We start from the raw sequence: 20963 nt of genomic DNA, 5'->3' as shown, positions 1-20963 counted from the left end.
AAACCCAGCAGTATGGTGGGTCTAAAAGCAATAGAAAATAGGCCGTGGATCTGAAGTGAAGTGGCTACACTAGCAGATGGGGCAGCAGGGGCCACGTGCTCCATCACAGAGTCACTGGTCACATTTGCCCAGAGACATCCACCACTCCACGGCTGAGGAGGGGCAAGAGCTGCCTGTGAAAGACTTGGTCTGCCCCCACGTTGCCTCCCACTGAGGCAGCTCCTCAAGCAGATTTGACCAAAAGGGCCTTTTTTTTCCCTTGTGAAAGCAAAGCAAGCAGGACATTTGAAGGCCAAGAAGCAAGTTTTTGTGTTTATTTTGAGCTTCCTCTCATTGTTTTTTTGTTTCTATGAGATCGCAAGTGCTGCAGTATTTTGGCTTGAGTTTGAATAATGTACCAGATGAGACACAATGATAAGAAGAGAATGTACTAGTCCTACAAGAGAAGGACAGATAATGTAAGATTTCCATATTATCCTATTTTATATGGCATAGAACAGGGCAGAGTTATTGTCTTCCTGTTAAACACTGGACTGATACTTGTCTTTTTTTATTATTGTTTATTTGTAAAAATCCCTTAATCTTCCAACTCCACCAGTTCATAGAACAGTTTGTCTGGATAGTTTCAGTTATGTTCTTGCTTCTCTCATCCAAGCTATTTATCTTTGAAAGGAAAACTACAGAAACAGTCAGGTCTCTACCTCCCCTCCTGTGTCATCCTGCAGCAGGGGAAATGCAAAGCTCAGATAGACAAACAAGCACATTGCAGGTTCTGAACATTCAGGAATAAAGCAGCAGTTGGTTAGCTTGCTCCTTAAGAACACAGGATTAGGATACCACTCATTACATGCAAGACAACAGGTTAGCATGGGGCAGTAAATTACAGCTAGTTAGCCAGTAGGTGCACATAGATGCACATGGACCTGCATATGGCTTGTGATCAGTGTTAGCAGGAGAATCTGTGGTCATCCCACAAACTTATTTGCATGTGCATACCCTGAGAATTTATTTTTCTCATTTATTGAATGAAAGCAACAATGTTCTCCCCTTCTAGGCATCGTCTGGGCAAATCCAGGCAGAATTTATCTTCTACCAGGTGTATGTGCCCTTGGCACCCAGGGCAGTTCCTGTTGGGCCCACTGGCCAAGCTGGAACATTACAGCTTCCTCATTCCTTCGTAAGCAGAATGATTACACATGAAATGGCATGAGTGAACGCTGAATACACAGGAAGGTGTCCTTTCACGGGAGAGATGCTGAAGAATTAGCCAATGGACTCTTGGAGCCCTGAACTTTGAACAGGATCTCCTGTCTGTGAGGCACACTGAACGCTTTTGCCCTTTATGCTATCTATTTAAACACAGACTATGAAGCCCATTATCTGTCGGATTCCTCATTCACAAGGCAATGTGCTTACAGGGCAGCAGAACGCACACGTGGCCTCTCCTGTTGATCTTTTGTGCCCAGGGGTTGTGTGGTTTTAGGCTTTGTGCTGCCAGCTGAATTGGAGCTCAGAGAGGAGGATGATGTCAACGTGCCCACAGGGACGCTGGCCGTCAGGCTGCCTTTGCGTCTCTGTGGCAAGTATTTTCTGCTGGGGGAAATAAACACCAAAGCAAGTAGCTTTCACAGGAGGAGGGAAAAGAGAATACCTAGGAAAGATACCTAGGAAAGACTAACGTTTTTATAGCATACCAAATACACTCAGCTGAAAGAAAGAGACTCAACATATAAAACTGTACTGACTTCCATCAAAGTGGGAAAAAAGCAAATAATGAGCAACAACCAAAAAAGAGCCATGAAAATGTATCAATATTGAAGTTACTTGTAATGCATTTAATTCAGCTATATTTCTCATCCTATATCTGTATTAGAAGGTATTTCATAACATAAACAATGCAGGATGTTAGTCTCAATATGGCCAGAAAGATGCACATAGACTAGGCACAATTTGGCCAAGTGACTAATCCAGAAAAAAAGCATAATTTTGGGGAGTTTTTTAACTGGTGACTGCTCTTGTGCGAGGGATGATTTCACTTGTGGCCTAAGGGTTGGACCTGGTTTCAAAACTAGCATGAAGACACTGGCTGTTATTGCAAGTCTGGGCCAACACCCCCTGAAAGCACAGTGGGGTTCCAGTAAAGGGAATGGGAGAGGGATTAGGCCCTTAGTTTCTTGCCACTGCACTATTACCCTTGCTTTTCTTCTTCTTTAAGGAGGTAAGAAAGAGACCAAAGTCCAGCAGGCTTTATTGAAAGATATGTAAAACGTGGCCAAGAATACGGGTTATTTATTTGTGTATCGCTGATGCCAGAAACATGTACCTGTAAACATTAGGAGTGAGGGAATATATAATGGGAATGTTGCCCATGGCATTCCCTCAGTCAGAAACATGGGACATCAGAGACACACACAGTCTAACTTGTCAACAGCTCCTCATAACCTGTTTTCACAGGGCTTGTTTGCATATGGTCTTGTTCCTGGCTAGCGCCATATGTAGCTATGTTCATTGCAAAGTAGCCGAGTTGATCGGGAACCATTTTTAGGATGAAGGTCTAAAACTACTGGCCTCTAAAAGCAGGGATTATATCTGTATCTGGTTACCCATACAGTGGGATTTTCTGTTCTCAAATGGATGCCAAGAAAGAGTTCAGGAAAAAGAGGTATCAGAATGATTTGAGAGTGGGACAGCCTTATATGCAGTGGGAAACCAAAGAAGCTCCAGCATGTTTGCCCAAGAAAATGTTAAAAGATAACCTGATCATCTGAAAAAAAAAGGGGAGTGAAAGGCTCTGCAATCTACAAGATGAATTCAGAATAATATTCTGCGACTAAAGTTCAGACTAGATTAAAGATGCATCTTTTGCCAAAATTTTAATTCCGGTTGGAGCATTTTATGAAAACGTATAATGAATTTTCAGCCATTTAAAATTTCTAAATCAGAACAGATCATATGTCCTAGGTTATTAGGCTTTAACTCTTTTCCTGTTTGCTGCCCAGTTTTCCACTGAGGCCCTTTCAGAGCAGATTTTTGTCTACTGACAGGAAACTTGTTTTTCTTGGTGGTTTTCCATTGATTCCATATAGGCAGTTTACAAACCTAGAGGTATTAAGTATCTTGAAAACCACTGCTTCAGCTTAACCAAAAAAGGTGATTAAATTTTGCAGTTAAATGAGCTACCAAAATCAGCAGTACCTTTGGTGTATGGATGAGCTGCATTCACTGCCACAAATACAGCGTGGCTGTGTCTGAACAAGCCTGCTGCAGGCCATGGCCCAGGGAACTTCTTGGTGTAAAGTGGTGAAAATCTTATCATTAAGGAGGTTTTGACACAAGGAGTTGGTGGAGACCCCAGGTCCATGAGGAAGTCTTTAGAAACCTTGGTAAATTGACTTCTACGTTTCTCTGTGAAGTATATTCTTCTGGTTCAAAGTAGTCCAGGATTGGGAGCGCAATGGTGGCAGTCATCTTGGCCACCTATCTTCTGAACAGTGAGGTCTGTGCTTCCTTCAAAGGTAATTTTCAGTGAACCACTGGCAAAAATAAAACCATCTCAGTCCATCAGGAAAACTGACACAGAGGAAGACAGAGACAGCATTCCCAGCTTGCATCATCAGGATAAGGCTAACTCTCTTCCCCAGCTCTCTTCCCCACTGCTCTTGTTTTTTATTTCTCTTGTGAAGAATTATTATTTTTCACATTGCAGCTGTAACAGTATTTATGCCCTGTTATTTAAAACTGAAAATTGCACATCCAGGAATGTGTTTTTTTCACATTTTTTCCTGTTCTGGATGCCACGCTGTGCGTCATACCTCTCATGCCCGATTGATGTCACTTGTTGTTACAGGCTATGAACAAATCTTTATGAATTTTCAGTCTCATTCTTTCCAAAAAACACGTGCCTGCTCTTTTCACTCATCCTGCCTCCCCGTCATTGACCTGATTGTATTTTGTTAGTTGGTGGCTGCATCTGTTTAGAGTGTATAGAAATGCTGGGCTTGGAAACTGAGAAGGCTGTTCAGAGCAGTCAGCAGAAATGCAAACAATGAGCTCAGGATCTGGCTCTTCAGTCAGTTTCTAGTAAAAAGGAGTTCAGTGAATAATGAGAATTAAGCCACAAGGGAAACCAATGTGCAGTTTGCATGTTGTTTTAAATAAGCTGGGGGTGCTGTCAGGAGCGATGAGGACAGAATGCGGCTACAAACGCGTATTGCCTCTTTTCATCCAGCCTGCACTGCATGATCAACTTGATCAGATTTCTAAACGCTGAGGACTCCATTAGGCTAGATTAATATCGTGGTATTAGCACTGCTAACTTCTGTTAGTCTGCTGGCACCCATACACTGAGCTATGTGTTTCCATAATTAATCTCACTGCAAACAGTTTAATTAATTTGTGTTAGTTTGTTTTGTAAGTTTAATTTCATGTATTATTTCAAATCCTACAGTTAATAATAAAAATCATTGGGGTAGGATCTTGAAGTACATTTTTCAGGCTGATATCCTTCTTCTTAATGTATGACCTATTTAGCGAATGACTTTAGGTCAAATTTGCTTTTCAGCTGCATCACAGTGCAAAAGAGGCTTAGCCCCACTCTTGAAGTCGACTTTTAGTACTTAGCACCTCCGAAAAGCAAAATATGCTTTTGGTGGTAAGAAACCTTAAAGATGGGTCACCCTGGAGCTTTGAATTTTCTTGCAGACATTTGCAGACATTTTGGTCTGGGTTTCTTCCCAAATAGTGCAACCAGAATTGAAGTCGTAAGGAGACAAATCCTGCCACTTCTAGCTCCAGGAGCGATATGGAACTGCTTGCAGAATGAGATGGGTAATACTGCCATAAATTGTCCTGAAGGGGGTAAGAGATAGGATATACACATACGCCAGTCAGTCTATGGACCTGTTTATCTAATGTCTTACTCTAAGGAAACGGCAATTTCATAGAAATGGGTGGGTCTCCAATCTGTCTATCAAAGAATTTAATATTTGTCAGACAGAGAAAGTCAACGTTAGCTCATCAGTAGGTGATCAGCCCATGAACACATGCAAAAGGACTTTCGCGTGAATGAAGAGACCTGCACACCCCAGAGCACTCTTGAAGAGATGTGCTAGTTTATGCTTTCTGTTCCAGGTACAAAATGTAGGTTTGCCTTTCCTCAGGGAAATGAGGTCTTTCCATGAATAAATCCTCAACACAGACAATTAGGCCCATCCACCAAAGATTTTTGTACTCAGGTTTCCATGGAAGAAAAGGAACCTGAATTTTAAAATGGTTATTTTTGAAAACAGCTGATGTTCATACTTCATCTGTTCAGTGCATAATTCCTATTGGTTTCAAGAAGTAATGTGTGCTTCCTGAGATGCAGCATTTAGCTCCAAGTAATGTTAGACACTGGAAGAATGGAAAGCCTGTGAGGAATTAGGAAACTTGAATGGCCAATACTTTCTGTTCTCTAATGAAATGTGGGAGTGGGCTGTTTTTCTTTTCCTGGCTCCTTCGACAAACCTGCTTGCTTCTGTAGGCTAGATGGGGTGAGGAGGTTTAACATTTCTTTATGGAAGACCATAAATATGTAGCTAGGTTGGGCAGCATCTGTCCACTCACCCCTTTCTAAGGATTCCCATCCAAATGGATTGCAAGCAAATTAATGCCTTTGTCAAGAAATAACCTTTGACGTGTGATTCATTAATACCACTTGTTAAGTCAGTTCTGCTTGGAAATGTGCATACTTTTCTGAGCTGTCATTCATTTATATTTTATATTTATGCTTTGTATTTATTATCCTAAGTTCATCTCGGGAGTCCTAGGGACAAACTGGAGGCAGGTCAAAAACAACCGATCACTACTTATTGTTACTCATACCATAAAACTTTCTAAATGTGCTATGATAGTGTCTTTAGTAGTTAGAAATTCAGTCCGACAGTGGTAGCCTTGTACAGAGTTTAGTGATGTATTCTCTCTCTCTCTCTCTCTCTCTCTCTCTCTACTGTAGAGAAGACATTTCTTCTTATGATGTTTTTAAGTTTGTTTTTTCAATGTTTTGAGATTTTTATCAGCTGGATGTTTTTACAATGATCAGTAATTATACATTGTGCAATCAGAACATGACTTTCAGAGCACAAATTCTACACAGCGGAGATTCAGTATGGATTTGGAGTATGGCCAATCTATAAATAAGCACCATCATTTAGAAGCTCAGGTGTTGTAATATGCCACAGCATCTTTTACTTCTAGATGGAGTTCTTTAAATGCAGATCCATGACCATATGTTGTGCAAGGAGATGCCTTCGAAGTCTCCAACATGTGACCGATTCCTTGCAGAAGGCAGTAATCTGCAATGCAAATGGCAAACTTGAAGCTCTGAGTGTTTTAAATCATAGTCAGGTTTACTAAAAGTCGAAGATTGTGAGTGTAGGTGCATATGCTCCTCAAAACCAACAAATAAGTCACATTGGCTAGCAGTGTACACAGTTACAGGGCATGGTGCTTAAGGCATTGGGAGACACAAACAACTAGAGAGATCAGCTCTGCTGCACCCTTAGATTGGCACTGCTCTGGCAGTAGCGGTACTGAGAAATTCCCTTAAAAATTCCCTAATATAGACATAGCCATGGAAGCTGAAAAACAGACACACACACAAAAGCAAAAAAAAACCCAACCCAACAATAACAGAGAACGGCTGATTGGTGGTAGCCAAATGTGTCCAACTGAAAATAGAAGAGAAAGTATCTGGGAAGAGTCTAGCTCTATGAAAATCACTGGAAAACTTCCCATTGACTTAATTTTGACCAGAATTTCAACCCTGTTTTCTGCATGAGCCAGTGAGAGAAAGATGGCAGATTTTTTTTCCTTTCTTTCCTTTTCCTTTTCCAGTATGAAGTGCATGGCACTGTTTGGAGAACTGCCACCAACTCTTCAGCATTTGGAGCAGTTTAAAAAAAAATACATTGGCCATTTAGCTATATAACATAAATACTGTCGCTGCAGCGGGTCTGGATAGTTTCTACGGCATCCCATAATTTATCTGAACTCCATTCTTTTTCCATTTCTTGCTTGTCCCTTCAAGCCACCAGCCACTTCACCACTTCATTCCGAAGAGCCTCCTGAAAACAGAAAAGTAGCCAAAGACAAAGTGCTTCTCCTCCCAGCAGTTCGGTTCCCTTTACAGAAAGGGAATTTGCTCCTAACAAGGAATTTGCCTCTGTTATTATAATTTGCTGTCAGTCCTTGTGTCTGGCTAGACCTGAAGGATCCAAACTTAATTCTGCAGAAACTATGATTAGAAGTTAGGCCCACTAACTCCCAAATCTTTTCCCTTATATTTTCTTAAATATTTTGTTTTTTTTACTAAAGATGTGAAGAATATTTTGAAGCCCAAAATATATATAGATATGTATTCTGGTTTGCAAGTTTTTACAGTTAATGTAAGAGTGCATATATATGCAGCAGTATATTATTGTCTAACAACAGAAGTGACTGGATTCAGATGTTTACATTATGGTTTTCAGTGGTAAGCCTCTGAGGAAGCATGTTATTAAATATAATTTTATTTGTCAAATACAGTATTATCACGTTAGTAGGGTAATTTTCTTGACAAAATTTCATACAGAAATCTGTTGGTTTTTGTTCTTGTATTTAGTTTTGTTAATATTTTATTATTATTTTTATTATTTTTTCCTAAGACTGAATTTACTTGTAACTTGAGATCTGAATGCATATTTCCATCTTCCTCTTGTAGTTTGCCAGACTGTTGTCACTTAAGTAATATTTGCATTTATTAGTGCTTTGATACCAGAGTGATGTGCAACATAGACTGAACAAAATGTTTAAACGGAGAAAGAGAGCCTAAGATCACAGCTACTCTGCAGAACTGCAGTGCCTCAACCCAAACTTACAGCTGTTGAAGGATCCTGTTGTGAGGGAGTAGATTGAGGCTGTTGAAGGTGATTTCAAAACTGGCAAGATTCCTCCCTTAACATGTGCAGGTCTAACCGTAAAGAGGCCTGTCCCTGCTAGCTACTCCTGTGATGATGATGATGATGGTGGAAGAGGCACTTACAGAGGCTAGTGACAGGAAAGCACTTGAGCTGACACTGAAAACGTCAGGAATTCTCCTGTTCAATGCCTACTTCTCACCTGACTACCCAGACCAATGCAGCTGAGGTAAGGGATTCGTGCACCTTACCCCACAGCTGCCTGGCGGGGAGGCTGAGGCAGGGCCTGGCATTCAGGTCTGTTGGCACCGCTCTTCTCCAGTCTGTACAGGAAACTGGTCAAAGCAGGAAGCACTTTGAGGAACCTGCCTCCTTCCAAACATTTACCTTAGCTAAGAATGTGCGTTGGCATGGCCATATCCACATGTAATAGCAAGAATGCTAAAAGGGCTATCCCAATTTTGGAGGTGACATGCAGCTCCTGCCCCACAATATGTCTGTATCTATCTACAGACATGTGGGGAAGTTTGGATTCTTCTTCACTCTGATAAATTTACTGTGATTCCTGTGCATTCTTGACACCTGGGTTTCATTAGTATCATTCATTATAACTGAAAGAGTTTCAGCTGATCTGTTTCGTGGTGCCTTTTTGACTCAGCAGCACAATTTGCTGAGAAAACATTACTCCCATGGTCCACTTCCATTCATTATTCTGCACTGACTATGGTGGGACCTAGTGAGAGCCAGAAAAAGAAGGTGATCTGTGTAGCTACACAGCTAGCCTGCCTGCCAAAGAGAGGGGGAAAGCAGCAACGGGTCACGTTTCAAAGATGGCAAGCAAGAATTGCAAGGGGGAGAGGCTGGACTGCTGCATTCTTAATGAGAAGAAGCTCTTCTGTTACTTTGATGGGGTGCATGGAAAGAAATAACACACTTGGAAATAGTAGAACTCAGAAAGCCATATTTAATGCTAGTCAAGAGAGAAGCAAGGAACTGTGACAGAAGTCTTATAAAGTCTCATAAATTTGCACTTGTAAAATTCAGAAACTGTCAACAATAGTTGGATTAAGATTTAAATTCACGGGTTAGATGTATGAGTGCTGTGATTCCTACACAAGTAAAAGCCTCTGAAGCTGGATGAATCTTGGGGGTTACAGTACAAGCTTTGCGATTGATGTCTAGTCCACTGACTACCACATATTTCCAATATTCCCATATAAGAAAATATCCAAAGTCTGAACTTTAATGTACCACGGGAAGAAGTCCAGAGTTTGCTAATGTCTTGGGGGCCCTCAAGTAGATTCTTAAAAAAAGTTCATTCTTAAAGAAAGACATCTTGAGAAAGCAGCCTAGGTCACACTCTGGAGCTGAGTAAGAGAAACAACCACAAGTGAGGAAAATCTGCCTGGCTCATCACTAGTTTTAGCATTGCTCAGGTGAGCAAGACATGTGTGAGGCATACTCAAGGCACACTTCAGTGCACACACCGGCGTACATCATCCAAAAATCTGCCTTCCAATGCTTAAGGAAAAAAAAAAAAGTGAAAATTCAAACAAGAAAATAGATGTTATGCTATACTTTGAGTGAAGGAAAAAGTCCTGCCTGGCCTCCATGAGTGAACAGTGGGAACCCAAGAGCATGAGTTTAATGCAAGGGAAACAAAATGCCGATCAGGCAATTTTTTTTCCCCAAACCTCCTGGATACTACCAGCTCAGCAAATATTGAGAAATTCATAAAACAAGCTTAATTTTTCTACTTAGGAGCACTTAACATTTCTTTTTTTTTTTTGGTGGGGGGGGTTATGTTCTCTTCCATCAGCATCTGAGTATCTATCTAAAAGAGTGTTGGTTCTTTGAAGCAGTTTGGAAGCTCACTTCCAAACTGCTCTATTCGGACAGTAGGGTTCTGTTAAACCTCAATGAACCTGAGATGAGGATTATTCATGCCTCAGTTTACAGATCTGTAATATCAGGTGCTGATATTATCTTTCTCTTTGATATTTACGTTCCATGTGGGAAAGAATTATCATATTCCTCAGTCTCTGTATTGCTAAGCAAAACAAGTGAAACTTCGAGTTCATCTTTGTGGGACAGACACTGCAATGCCCTAAACATGCAAACCAGCTTTCGCTGCAGCAGTCTAGTTTAAGCCCTTTTTTTTTTAACACAGCTCGCTAGCGCTGCAGACAGAATTCGAGCAGAAGTCTTGCAATGTCCTCTCAAGTGATGCTAACTGACATGGTACTAACATTTCTGTAGCTCTACTAGAAATATTTTGCCACATCCATTCTAGACCTGCATAAAATCGTCTCAGGGGCTTTTCTGCTTAACATTTTATACAATAGCTCCATGTATTAGCTACACATATTATCCTTGAAACAATCCCCCAAAGTAACAGACTTTCAACTCCAATAAAAACATATTGTAATTTCACTCATTTTTAATTTGCATCTGTGTTTTTCATCATTCATTTAAAATCTGCTCAAAATGTGCAGACTGTTGAAGTCAAACTAACAGGGATAAAATCGCTTGAATTGCTTTCTTTTTTTTTCTTTTTTTTTTTTGACATATTTGCCCAGTGTGTCATTGCATGCTTATGTTATCTGATACTATCCTCAAATTAAATTTATCATAAATCTTTTCTACTTCCATTCCCCATCTCCCACCATCTTCCTTTAGTTATTTAATCATCCAAAGACATACCAGCTCTCATATAATTTCTCCATTCTGCACAGCATGCATACAGCATTTCCATTCTTAATGTAAAGCCATCCTTCTCTTGCATTCAAGTCTTTTAAGTCCCGCAGTCTAGTCACATTCACTACACGCCCTATTTTCTAAAATCTTGCCCTTCTAAAATACCAAGCCTTAGCTATAAACCTATTTTTGTCCATCTTGCATTTCAAGGCTAATTCAATCAGTTCATGATCACTTCCTCCTAGAATATTATTTTCTTGTCAGATCTTTTGCAAGATCCTCCACAAAAACTAACCCTAAAATAGCAGAACATGTTGTTGATTTATAAATTTCTGTACCAAAAAGTCAGTGTTCTGCAATGTCCAAGAATATCTGAACCTTGCCATTATTCATGGTATTTATGTCTATGTCTGGAAAATTTAAGTCTGCTCATATAATTTTCCTATCATTTATTTCTTCATCCATTTATAGAGATGATTACCCTCTTCCAAATCTCAGCCTGTCAGGCCATAACACCCCCTTCTCCTCAATTACTGTCCAAGTTGGGTCTCTTTTACCCTGCTTCCTTGCAGTAATTTTCATCCTAACAGATTATGCTTTATTCTGTTTTAAGATGAATAAACACAATCTGGCTGTTTTACTTTGCTGTAACTTTGAATTTCCTGACTTTCATGTAGTTGAGGTTGCATCCATGTAGACCTGTATATAAAATTTCCTTGTTTTCTTTTTAGATTGAAGAAACCCGAAGGAAAACCAGCACTAGCTTCCCCACCCTTTCACAAAGCGACTATAAATGTACCCATTCATATCAGTTTTACTTAACAGTGTTTAATTTGGTTTGGTTTTTATTTAGCAATATGCACCACATATGAATAGTTCTTTTCTACACCAATAATGCTTTTCCTAGTCACTAGTCATGTACTTGAATGAAATATGGGTGATACACTGATTATAGGTGATATGTAGGTAACATACAGGTACAAGTAGCTCATCAATGTACTTCATTTATACGGCAGAGAAGATGTACAGTGTTTAAAAGAAAAAAAAAAGGAAAAAAAAACCCAGGAACTAGGGAATGTAGAGATTTAGCTCCAATTCACATTGTTATCATGTAAACATCTTGGAAATTTAACTCACATTCTAGAGTTCTGTAAGGAGAGATTGCCCCAAAATCTTCTGCTATGTGTCACGGCCATTGATCTTAAGGTCTTCATATAGAAGGAGTTTATTATTGCACAGTTCCTCAAAAAAAATGCCACGCTCAACTCTTTCTAAACTTCCTAAGCTACAGTTGAGCCAAAAGCTTGCAGGTTACAGCTCTCTGGAGTAACACCCTGTTATCATGCACTCAAAACATAAACATAGCCATTAAAATGCCTAGACATTCTCTGAAAAGTTAAAACCAAGTCCTCAGTCCTCTTCTGAGTAATCATCTAAATGAGATTTGAACACGTGTAAATCAACTCATTTTATTTCCTGTCCAAAGAAGATGCTTAGCTTTGCAAAAAATACATATATATAGTGCTGTCATATATTTTTGCCAATCATTGCTGTGATTTAGATGAAAAGCAGCATTTGAGCTGTCACATTTGACCTTTTGACTTTGAGCTGCCAGAAGGAGGTGTTGGGGGCTGCAGGCTAAGGTTTAATTTATATTCTTCCCTTTTTTACAGGCAGAGATGGTCCGTGCTGCTTTCCAAGCCCAGAGATCTTTCCTGGTGTTAGCATCTCAGTGTCAAGAGCCTCAAGAGGTAAGAAAATAGATGCATAATACCAAAAGAACTGTATTAAAAAGCCTGTCTTCATGTATGTTTAAATATCAGTCCCTGCATTTTCTTTTATTTGTTGCTTTTTTATACAGAGAACTTAGAATTTTGCTTTTATTGATGTGCGTGCTGTGCTGAAATAATTGTAGAGCCACGGTTCAGAGATAAAAAGAACCTTTTCTATATCAAAGCCTGTAAGATCACTGAAGAAACCCATGGAACTCCTCCACTTTAGGCCTAGAAATGAGATCAATGGCTCTTTGCAACCTGGAGATAGCAGTTCTCTTGTTCCATAATAGAACAGTTTTTTGCTAATCCCAGAAGAGTGCTGTACTACTGTGAAGTAAGGATACAGGCTATTGAGAGAAAAAAATGTTTTTCATTCCTTAAACTGAAGTTTCTCCAATCTGAGAACATCCAGGTTAGACTGATTTTGGAAGGGAGGCACATCATTTTGTTAAAATGAGGAAGAAATATTCTTTTTATCAAGTTAGTTTATTTCCCTATTTTAGTGGCAACTACTTAAATCTTCTCCTCATAGCTAGAAAGCCCAGGGAAGCCATGGAGTTCTTACAACAGCTCAACTGCAGTTCCTGTAGAGCACAAGGACTTGGCTGGTGTCCCCGCATCTTTTTTGGGACCAACACTCATCCTGCCTCTCTGTGGGGCTGCCCTTGAACCCTCCTTCCTGGAACACCAAGAGAATGTTGACCTCCTTGCCCAACCCCTTGCATGGCCTTCAACTCTAACATGTTCTACTAGCGCCCTGCCAAGGAGCTCATTAAATTCCATATTCTCCAAGAGGATTTCCCTACTACTAGTATGAATTATTGAAGCTTTGCTGTCACCATTGATCTTAGAGACACAAATTAGAAGTTCTTTTTCTAATCTGTACTTCTTAATGGCAAGAGGATTCAAAAAAAACCAAGGCACAGATACTCCAAGTGAGATTGTACAGAGTACCAAGCAAGGAGGACTGGTTGTTTTCTTTCTCTGAGGAGTGAGAGTGGATTATGACTTAAAAAAAACAGGCAAAGCTCCCATTGCTTCAGGCCTCGAGCAGTTATGTACATTGCAATGTACAGTGACCCCCAAACTCTTAACGCTCAGAGCTTCCCCAGTAAACAGTTTCCAGTGGCCCATAATGTCATGTAATGTTTTGAGTTGTTGGTACACTCAAAGCTACAGCTCCCTTGTTGGTCTGCTGGAAGGGTGTGATATCACCACTGATTTCTCAATTTTTCAATTGAAAATGACTCAATTCTCACTTGAGAATTGAAGTGATTTCTCCCAACTTCTACCCTTACAACTTTCTGACCTGAATCAAGTCTGGGAAAATCATAAGGTTGGCCTAAAATAAAAAGATTTAGGTACATGTTATTTATCTATTAAAAGCCAGGAGAAAAATGGAAGAATACTTTGAACAACTTTTGTGCTGTATGCATTAGAAATTTTCATTAAAACAAACAAATAAGCAAAACAAGCAAACAAAAAGGGGAGAAATAAACCGAGCTTCTCAAGGCATCTAGCTGGGAAGCAACACAAGCATTAGGAAAAGCAACAAATAGGACAAATCTCAACATAAACTCACCCCAGTTGGCCATGTATATCTGTATGTCTTTACTGCATGTTATCTTGCTCAAGACATCAAAGTATACATTTATCATTTAGCTATCTTTTAGCATGGAGGAAATGCCATATGATATGTGTGTACATATCATTCCCAAGTTAAAATGTCAGGAATATTAAGTAAGATTAAGTAAGGTTCCTTTCTTCAGTGAGAACAAGCGTGCTCCAAATGCTTTTGATTTTTTTTTTTCATGTAGTGTTAGGTAAATATTCTGGATAGATATAAAAAAAAAAGTTGCCATTTTTTTCTCTTTTTTTACACACAGTTTTTTTCATAGATGTTCTTTCAGCTGTGCTGTAGACAGCCCTGTAACTGGCTGAAAGCTGCATATGCTGTGCAGCTTGAATAGCTTTTTCCACTGCAGAGAGAGTTCCAAGCACCAGGCCTTTTATATTTCCATGTCAATGGGGGAAAAATCCTATTAGTAAAGCCATATTGGCTAAGAATTTTGAGAAAAGGTTAGCATGACAGAGCCCAGGAGAGGGAAGGAAGCAGGAGTCCTTCCGCTCCAGAACTGTATCAATGTGATGTAGCCTGGGCTCTGCTTGTAGTTATAGCCTAGAGCCACCAAGTCAGTGTGGAATACAAACAGGAAAGCTAATCATTAGTGTATCAGAATGCACTGAGTAGAGAAAAGCAAATGAAGATGACAGCATATCTATAAATGCAAGAGAAAAGACAGTAATTCTGTCATTCAGCTGTCTAGACTGTTTGCTTTATAATGTAAAGCTGTGAATGAGCCAGCGAGTTGAGCTTATGGCGTATCAGCTTTGCAGACATTCAGAGACAGCGGTGTGGAGACTGAGGGGATTTACTGAGTTCCTGGCATGTTGGGATGTCAAACATGGTGCCTTTAAAAAAAAAAAAAAAAAAAAGAGGGAGGGGAAAATGCCCTGGAAAAATAAACTAGCTCAGCTCTTGCAGCTTAAAAACTAATGAACAAGGAATTCAAAGGAAAAGAAAGCTCCTATATTTACAGCAATCTATGGAGCTATTTTTTTCTTTTTGGTCAGCAAAAGAGAGAAAAGAGAAATACATATTGTATGAAAGCAATATTTTTGCCTTCTAAGAAAGCGTTGAATGCCCAAGTATTCACTTAGCTCTTTAAATCCTACTCTGAATCACCAGCAAACACCCTTCAAACAGTTAAGTTCCTTTGCTCAGCTTTGCTTTCTGTGAACAGTGTTGATATTTTTTCATTTTGGAATCTTTTGTGCACAGCCTTTATTATCTGTATATGAGAAAATAGTAGGAGAGGAGAAGGTAATTCCAGCTGGCATACCGATCTAGCATCAACTGCAATAAATTACTTAGCGGAGAGCATGTTCTGTTACTTTTTATGGTCATGTTCTATATTTGTATGTGCAGTGGAAGAGATCACATGACAAAACCATCGTTTGATGTTACTGTTTGTGTGTGTCCCGGCTAGTGGCTGCTGGATTCAGACTCCTTCTGCAAAAAGGCATTCTTGAGTTCATCCACTTAGTAGATTTTTCTTCTGACGCCAGACTTTAAACGTTAAAACTAAAAATTGCCTGTTCTAAATTGTTTGTTATGTAGGAGATAATAAAGGGTAAATAGAGGGGGAAAAGGGTAGACAGAGGGAGACAGTGGTGATGTGTTCTGTAAGAAGCTGTTTAAAAAAAGTATTTTGAGAATTTACATTGCTTAAGAAATTTGTAAGATGTGTCTTAACATAAATCTTCACAAAACATTATGAAATACTTTGGATCTAAATTTCCTATTCCACATAGTCTAAGCCAAATACAGTTCTGAATAAAAAACTATTATTTTGTGGTATAATAATTTAAAACATTATTACTCTTCATGAATAACTTTACCCGCTTAATTATTTTGAAATGAGTGATCTTAGATACTGACATGGTGCTCATAATCAGCGCTCGAAGTCAACTGCATTAAATCCTTTGTGAATGGTAATTTATATAGCACCTTCTCTTCCGGAGCTGCCTCATTTCCCTTTTAAGAGATCAGATGCTTTTCAGGAGTTGCTTTGAGGGGATGAATGAGGCATTGTCACATACTGGGAGCTAGTTAATGAGATAAGTTTTCCTACAAACATATGTGGGATAAGCTTCAGATCTGTGTCGAACTCAGATAGGGCTAGAGTGAGAAAGGTGCTGCTCTGTTTAACAGGAGCTACTCACATTGGTTTTACTCCTCAGGCTTGTTATATGAAGCAGGGTGAGGTTTTATTAATAGAGTCATGGGGCACATGTTGACATTGTCTGTTCACTGGCAATTGTATTTCAGCATATTTGAGGTAAGCAAGTCTACAAATAAAAAGACAAATGTCCTTACAAGTAGGCAAACCTATGAATGGGAGCAGCTGTTGGTAAGAAATATCACACACAGATTTAAGACAGATGAAGTTCAGACTATAAATGATAATATAATTTATAACGGAGAGAAAAGAAAAAAAAAAAAAGGAAAAACCTGCTGACTTCATGCTACTGCTAGAGCTTATGGATTTAATTATTAACACTGCGCAGGCAAAGATGTCAGTTAAATACCTACCTTAAATATCCACATCCTATACACAGTTGAAAACAGAGAGGTGAAAGAGATAGAGCTGTAAGCGGGCGGGGGGTGTCTCCTTTTCCTTTTTTCCTAAAAAAAAATGAAAAATACTGGAACCCAGGAAACTGTATTTGCAGCTACATTGAGTTATAAGAACATATCCTGAGGTTTTTCATTTCTCTATAGCCAAACAGAAATTCTGTTGTAGCCATAGGATAGTTGTGACAATTTTTTGAACAGAGGAGTCTTTCTCAGAATTTGTATGTAGAAATTAAAAATGGGGATTTACAGTTCCCTACTCTTTGTCAATGTAGGACTGTTCTTCTTTCCTTCCTCTCTACTATTTTTAAATGACTCCAATAACAGGACTCCTAGGACTTTTTCTACATCTTAGTAGGATTTGTTTCCTAATTATACTACTACTTCTTGCTTATACTGTTTTCCCAACTTTTACATCTAGTACTTCATTAAGCAAAAGCATTTAAGCTAAGTTTTGCTGCTGTTGCTTGACTGCTGCAAACCTGCACCTTTGTATCTAGGAATAGCTTAGGCAAGAATTTGGTGCTGTCCTTTTATGGTGCTAACATGGACAGGGCTTGAGAGTCCAGAGCCCCAAGGAAACCCCCTACCTGCTCCTGCTCCCTGCAGCCTTGCTACACTGTTGACACGTCCCTGTTATCAGCAAGCCTCCACTGGCATGCCACAGGCAGTCGCAGCCACAGCGACCAGCCTGCTCACAGGCTCCAGTTGCTAGTCTGCCACCTTGCCGTGTTCACAGGCTCATTTGGGGGGATATTGCTTCCAGCTTCTGCTTACTTTCAGGTCCACTTAAATCTGGAGCACTGCTTCATTGAAAGTACACTGCCACTTTCCGGGTAGCCTTCTGTTATTGCACAGTTTTGTCTCAGTGGCGCTGGATGGCATTTAAGCAGCCTGAAGCTTATTCTGTTCTCGGATCAGGCACTTCTGATACTTCTCCACGTATCCTTGTACCGCTGTCCTTCCTCACTTGCATTTGCTGAAGTTCTCAAGCTAACAGCCTCTGCAGTGAAGAGTTTGCTGTGTTTGAGGTTCAGTGCTGGCCCAGGGCAGAGCACTCGGCCTTGGAGAAGCCCACGGACACCCCGGCATCTAGGGCAACAGTGCGATACCTCCCTGGAAGTGCAGAAGGGAGCCAGAGGTGCACGTTACCTCACAGCCCTGTGCTGGCTCACATCAGCATCACCAGCCACAGCCTCCCCTGCACTTGATGCTCTTCACGAGAGCCAAGCTCTGCTAAGCAGAGGCTCTTTGCACCATTTTACTCCAGCACATCCATACTTGGACAACAAACAGTATTGCCCCCCGAGGAAAACATCATCCAAGGTGATATGCTGTGTTTTCTAGCTCCTCATCCAACTTACCTACTAAGCAATATCGGGGATCTTGGAATCCTGGTGTGCCTTAAACTAATGTCCTAATATCATTATAGTCATTTTCATTCCCTGTAACAATGTTCACTTTCCAATTCTTTGTGCCACACAAGATCCCACTGAACTATGTTGATAGGATGCTGCCTTTCCTGTTTAGTATCATATTCTTTATTCTTGCTAAACTGAAATCAGAAACAGCCCTCTCCTTTCTCTTTAGCACTCAGTTGCTACCCAGGATTTCTGTACTGTCCATAACTCTCTAGCAGGGAAAGCACTGGGGTTATAGCCGACTGAAAACCCAGACTTGTGGTTCACAGGCTATTCTAATTTATTTCCTAAGGGTCAGTTGGCCAGAGGATACCTAACAGCCTTAGCAAAACCACATCCTGGCAGAAATGTGCACTGCCCAAGAGTGGCTCCCTAGGACAGTGTTTGTTGGCAGAGCTTTGCCCCAGGCACTGTCCGGGGGGCTCACGGAACTGAACTGCCATCACAGCAACAAAACCTGAGGAGTAAATTGAAGGCTATAAAACTGCTCCTTTGGGTGATTCCTCTCATTGATTAGGTGTAGGATGTTGCCTGTGGGCCAAAAATAGGAGCCCTTTTGCTCAGCACTTTATAGAGTGCTGCAGCAGGAAGAAAGGCAATACATGGAGCATTCAAGCCCGTTTAAAAACAAGAGTCAACGAGTCCTGGCCAAAAACGCTGTCTGTGATTCTGCATTGCTATCAACTGATGCATGCAGTTTGCATCTGGCCTGGGATTTCTGCACTGGTTAAAAAATATTTAGCTTACATGTTCTTCTCCATTTGCCCTCTTAACAGTATTTCAAAATAAATCCACAAATGACTAAACTAATAATCTGTCATGTGGGGGGTGGTTCTTTCTTTTTTTTTCCTTTGGAAAGCACAAAGTTGTAACAGCTAGTATTGGCCATTGGGACAAGATTTGATGTGCTATACAAGAGAAATAAATGTTAAATATCTATTAAGTCACTTTGAAAGCATGCAGATGTATCTAAGCTCCTGTGTATCTAGCAAAAGAAGCTAAGCAGACATTTCTGCAGTTTTGTCTCCTTGTGCCACAGTCCTGCTATGTAGCAGTGAGTCAAAACAGCAAAACCTGTGCTACTGAGAGACAAAGCAAACATTGGTCACACTATGATGGTGAAGATTTAAAGTTAAAAAAAAATAGAAATTAATGCCTCTTCTCAGTATATTTACAGGAGGTCTTTGAATCCTGAACATGCTAGAAAAGTAGAGGGAAAAATGGCTATAATGGTCTTAAAGGCCTTAGAAGACAAAGATTTCTCCAGTGACCATCAGTAACCAGTAATCAGATTTCTCTAGTGACCATTTGTGGAGAAACTGTAACATATAATACCTTATACTGCAATTCTAAGTATCTGTATTTTCCATCCAAAACAGGTTACTTCCTGCTGTGCAAGGTTACAGGATGATCCTGTAGACCCATAGGTGGAATAGGCTGAGAGAGGTTGCAAATTCCATCCCCCTCCAGGTGAAACAGTGATAACAAATGTGAAACACGGCCTGACAAAGACAGATAGAGATGGGCAATGCGAAATAACAGGTTGACAGCTGCCAGTGAAAACTGATCATATTTAACTATAGGAGAAATAAAGAAAATTGTAACCATTTGAAAAATCCAGAGTTTTACCATGGGCAGCATGATTTGGAGGCCCAAGGTTACCAATAGCTTGGATTCACCTCTGAAAAATGATATTTTCCATATATTTTATACAAAAAGTTTATTCCTATGCCTAATCTGAACACTGATTCCATTCAAACTGATGCTACCCTGGACTAGTTAGTCCATCTCAGCACAAATAATCTTAAAATTCCCTAAACAGCAAAAGCAGCGACAAAAGAAGACAGAATTTTCATACACCACATATAAATACAAAAAAGGGACCAAGTCCAATTTTAGAAAGATTGCTTTATAGATTGCCTTTTACAAAACACAAATATGTGGAAATTTGGGAAAGTACTGTTAATGCATCAATTTTAATTTTAAAATCTTACTTATCCATAGAAGAAGTTCCTTAGTGATCACAAAAAATAATATTTTCCATTCCATATTTACTGGCATTCTTATAATCCCAGGATGGGACTCCTTATCAGCTTTAACTGCCCAGGTAGGCATATCTTTCTGGACTCTCCTCACAGTAAATGGCAGAGTGCAGCATTCCACTCCAACATCTATTAATAGCTGGGAAAAAAATCCTTAGGGATGTCTCTTTCTCCATATACAGCAGAAGGAATCGAGGCTCAGCTGGCAGCAGATGCTCACCTTGTAAACCGTTAGGAGTGGATGCCGTCCACGGCAGCTTTCATCCCTTTACAGTACCCATTCCCAGGCTCTACCTAACGCCCAATTCACAGCCAGGCTAAAACCAGCTCCTGCCAGTGTGTACAGCAGCGACGTGAACTCCTTGGCACCAGCTGTTTTGCCACTCCTATGAGGTGCACTACTTGCTAGCACACAAATCAACTCCACTCTCAGTTTGCCTCTGCATAACATAGGTACAATGAAGATTTTGAACTCACCCAAGAAAAAGAACAGCACTGTAGCCTGGGGACAGCATGGAATTAAGACTGCAGTCGTGCTGTTCTGGCTGCAGCTGAGTGAAATTGAAGGGTCGTGGATCCCAAATGTTCTCAGCTTCCTCTTAGTGCTCATATGTCAAAGCTTGTGCTGCCTCATTTAGCATAACTGAGAAGTGCATTTGTTCCCTCACTGCGTTTTTTTTCATAAAACTTCAGGTTGGTTTAAACACCTTAATAATGAGACCTGAACTGTGTTGCTATCTTTCAGCTCAAAAATTCTTCAGTAAATATCACCCCTGAAAACCACATAATATTAGCTCTAAAATAAAGATCTTCAAAAAATATAATTTTTTGTTAATGTGCTCTGTTTGGAGCCTTTGTGATCCGTGCTTGAACATTTCCACAAGACAGTGAGACAG

At 40.0% G+C, this 20963-nt stretch overlaps 1 protein-coding gene across 1 annotated transcript in view; it reads left to right on the top strand.

Annotated features, from left to right (window-relative positions):
• Window positions 1-20963, top strand: part of CAP2 (cyclase associated actin cytoskeleton regulatory protein 2) — a 53626-nt gene that overhangs the window by 6965 nt on the left and 25698 nt on the right. Inside the window, exon 4 of the mRNA XM_026047015.1 lies at window positions 12305-12382. Within this exon, the coding sequence (XP_025902800.1) occupies window positions 12305-12382 (78 nt within the window). The remainder of the gene's footprint in view (window positions 1-12304; window positions 12383-20963) is intronic.

This window comes from Nothoprocta perdicaria, unplaced genomic scaffold, assembly GCF_003342845.1.
Source record: "Nothoprocta perdicaria isolate Ctin4 unplaced genomic scaffold, notPer1 scaffold_47, whole genome shotgun sequence".
Taxonomy (NCBI): domain Eukaryota; kingdom Metazoa; phylum Chordata; class Aves; order Tinamiformes; family Tinamidae; genus Nothoprocta; species Nothoprocta perdicaria.
The sequence above is the reverse complement of the archived record's forward strand: the minus strand, read 5'-3'. Positions and strand labels throughout refer to the sequence as shown.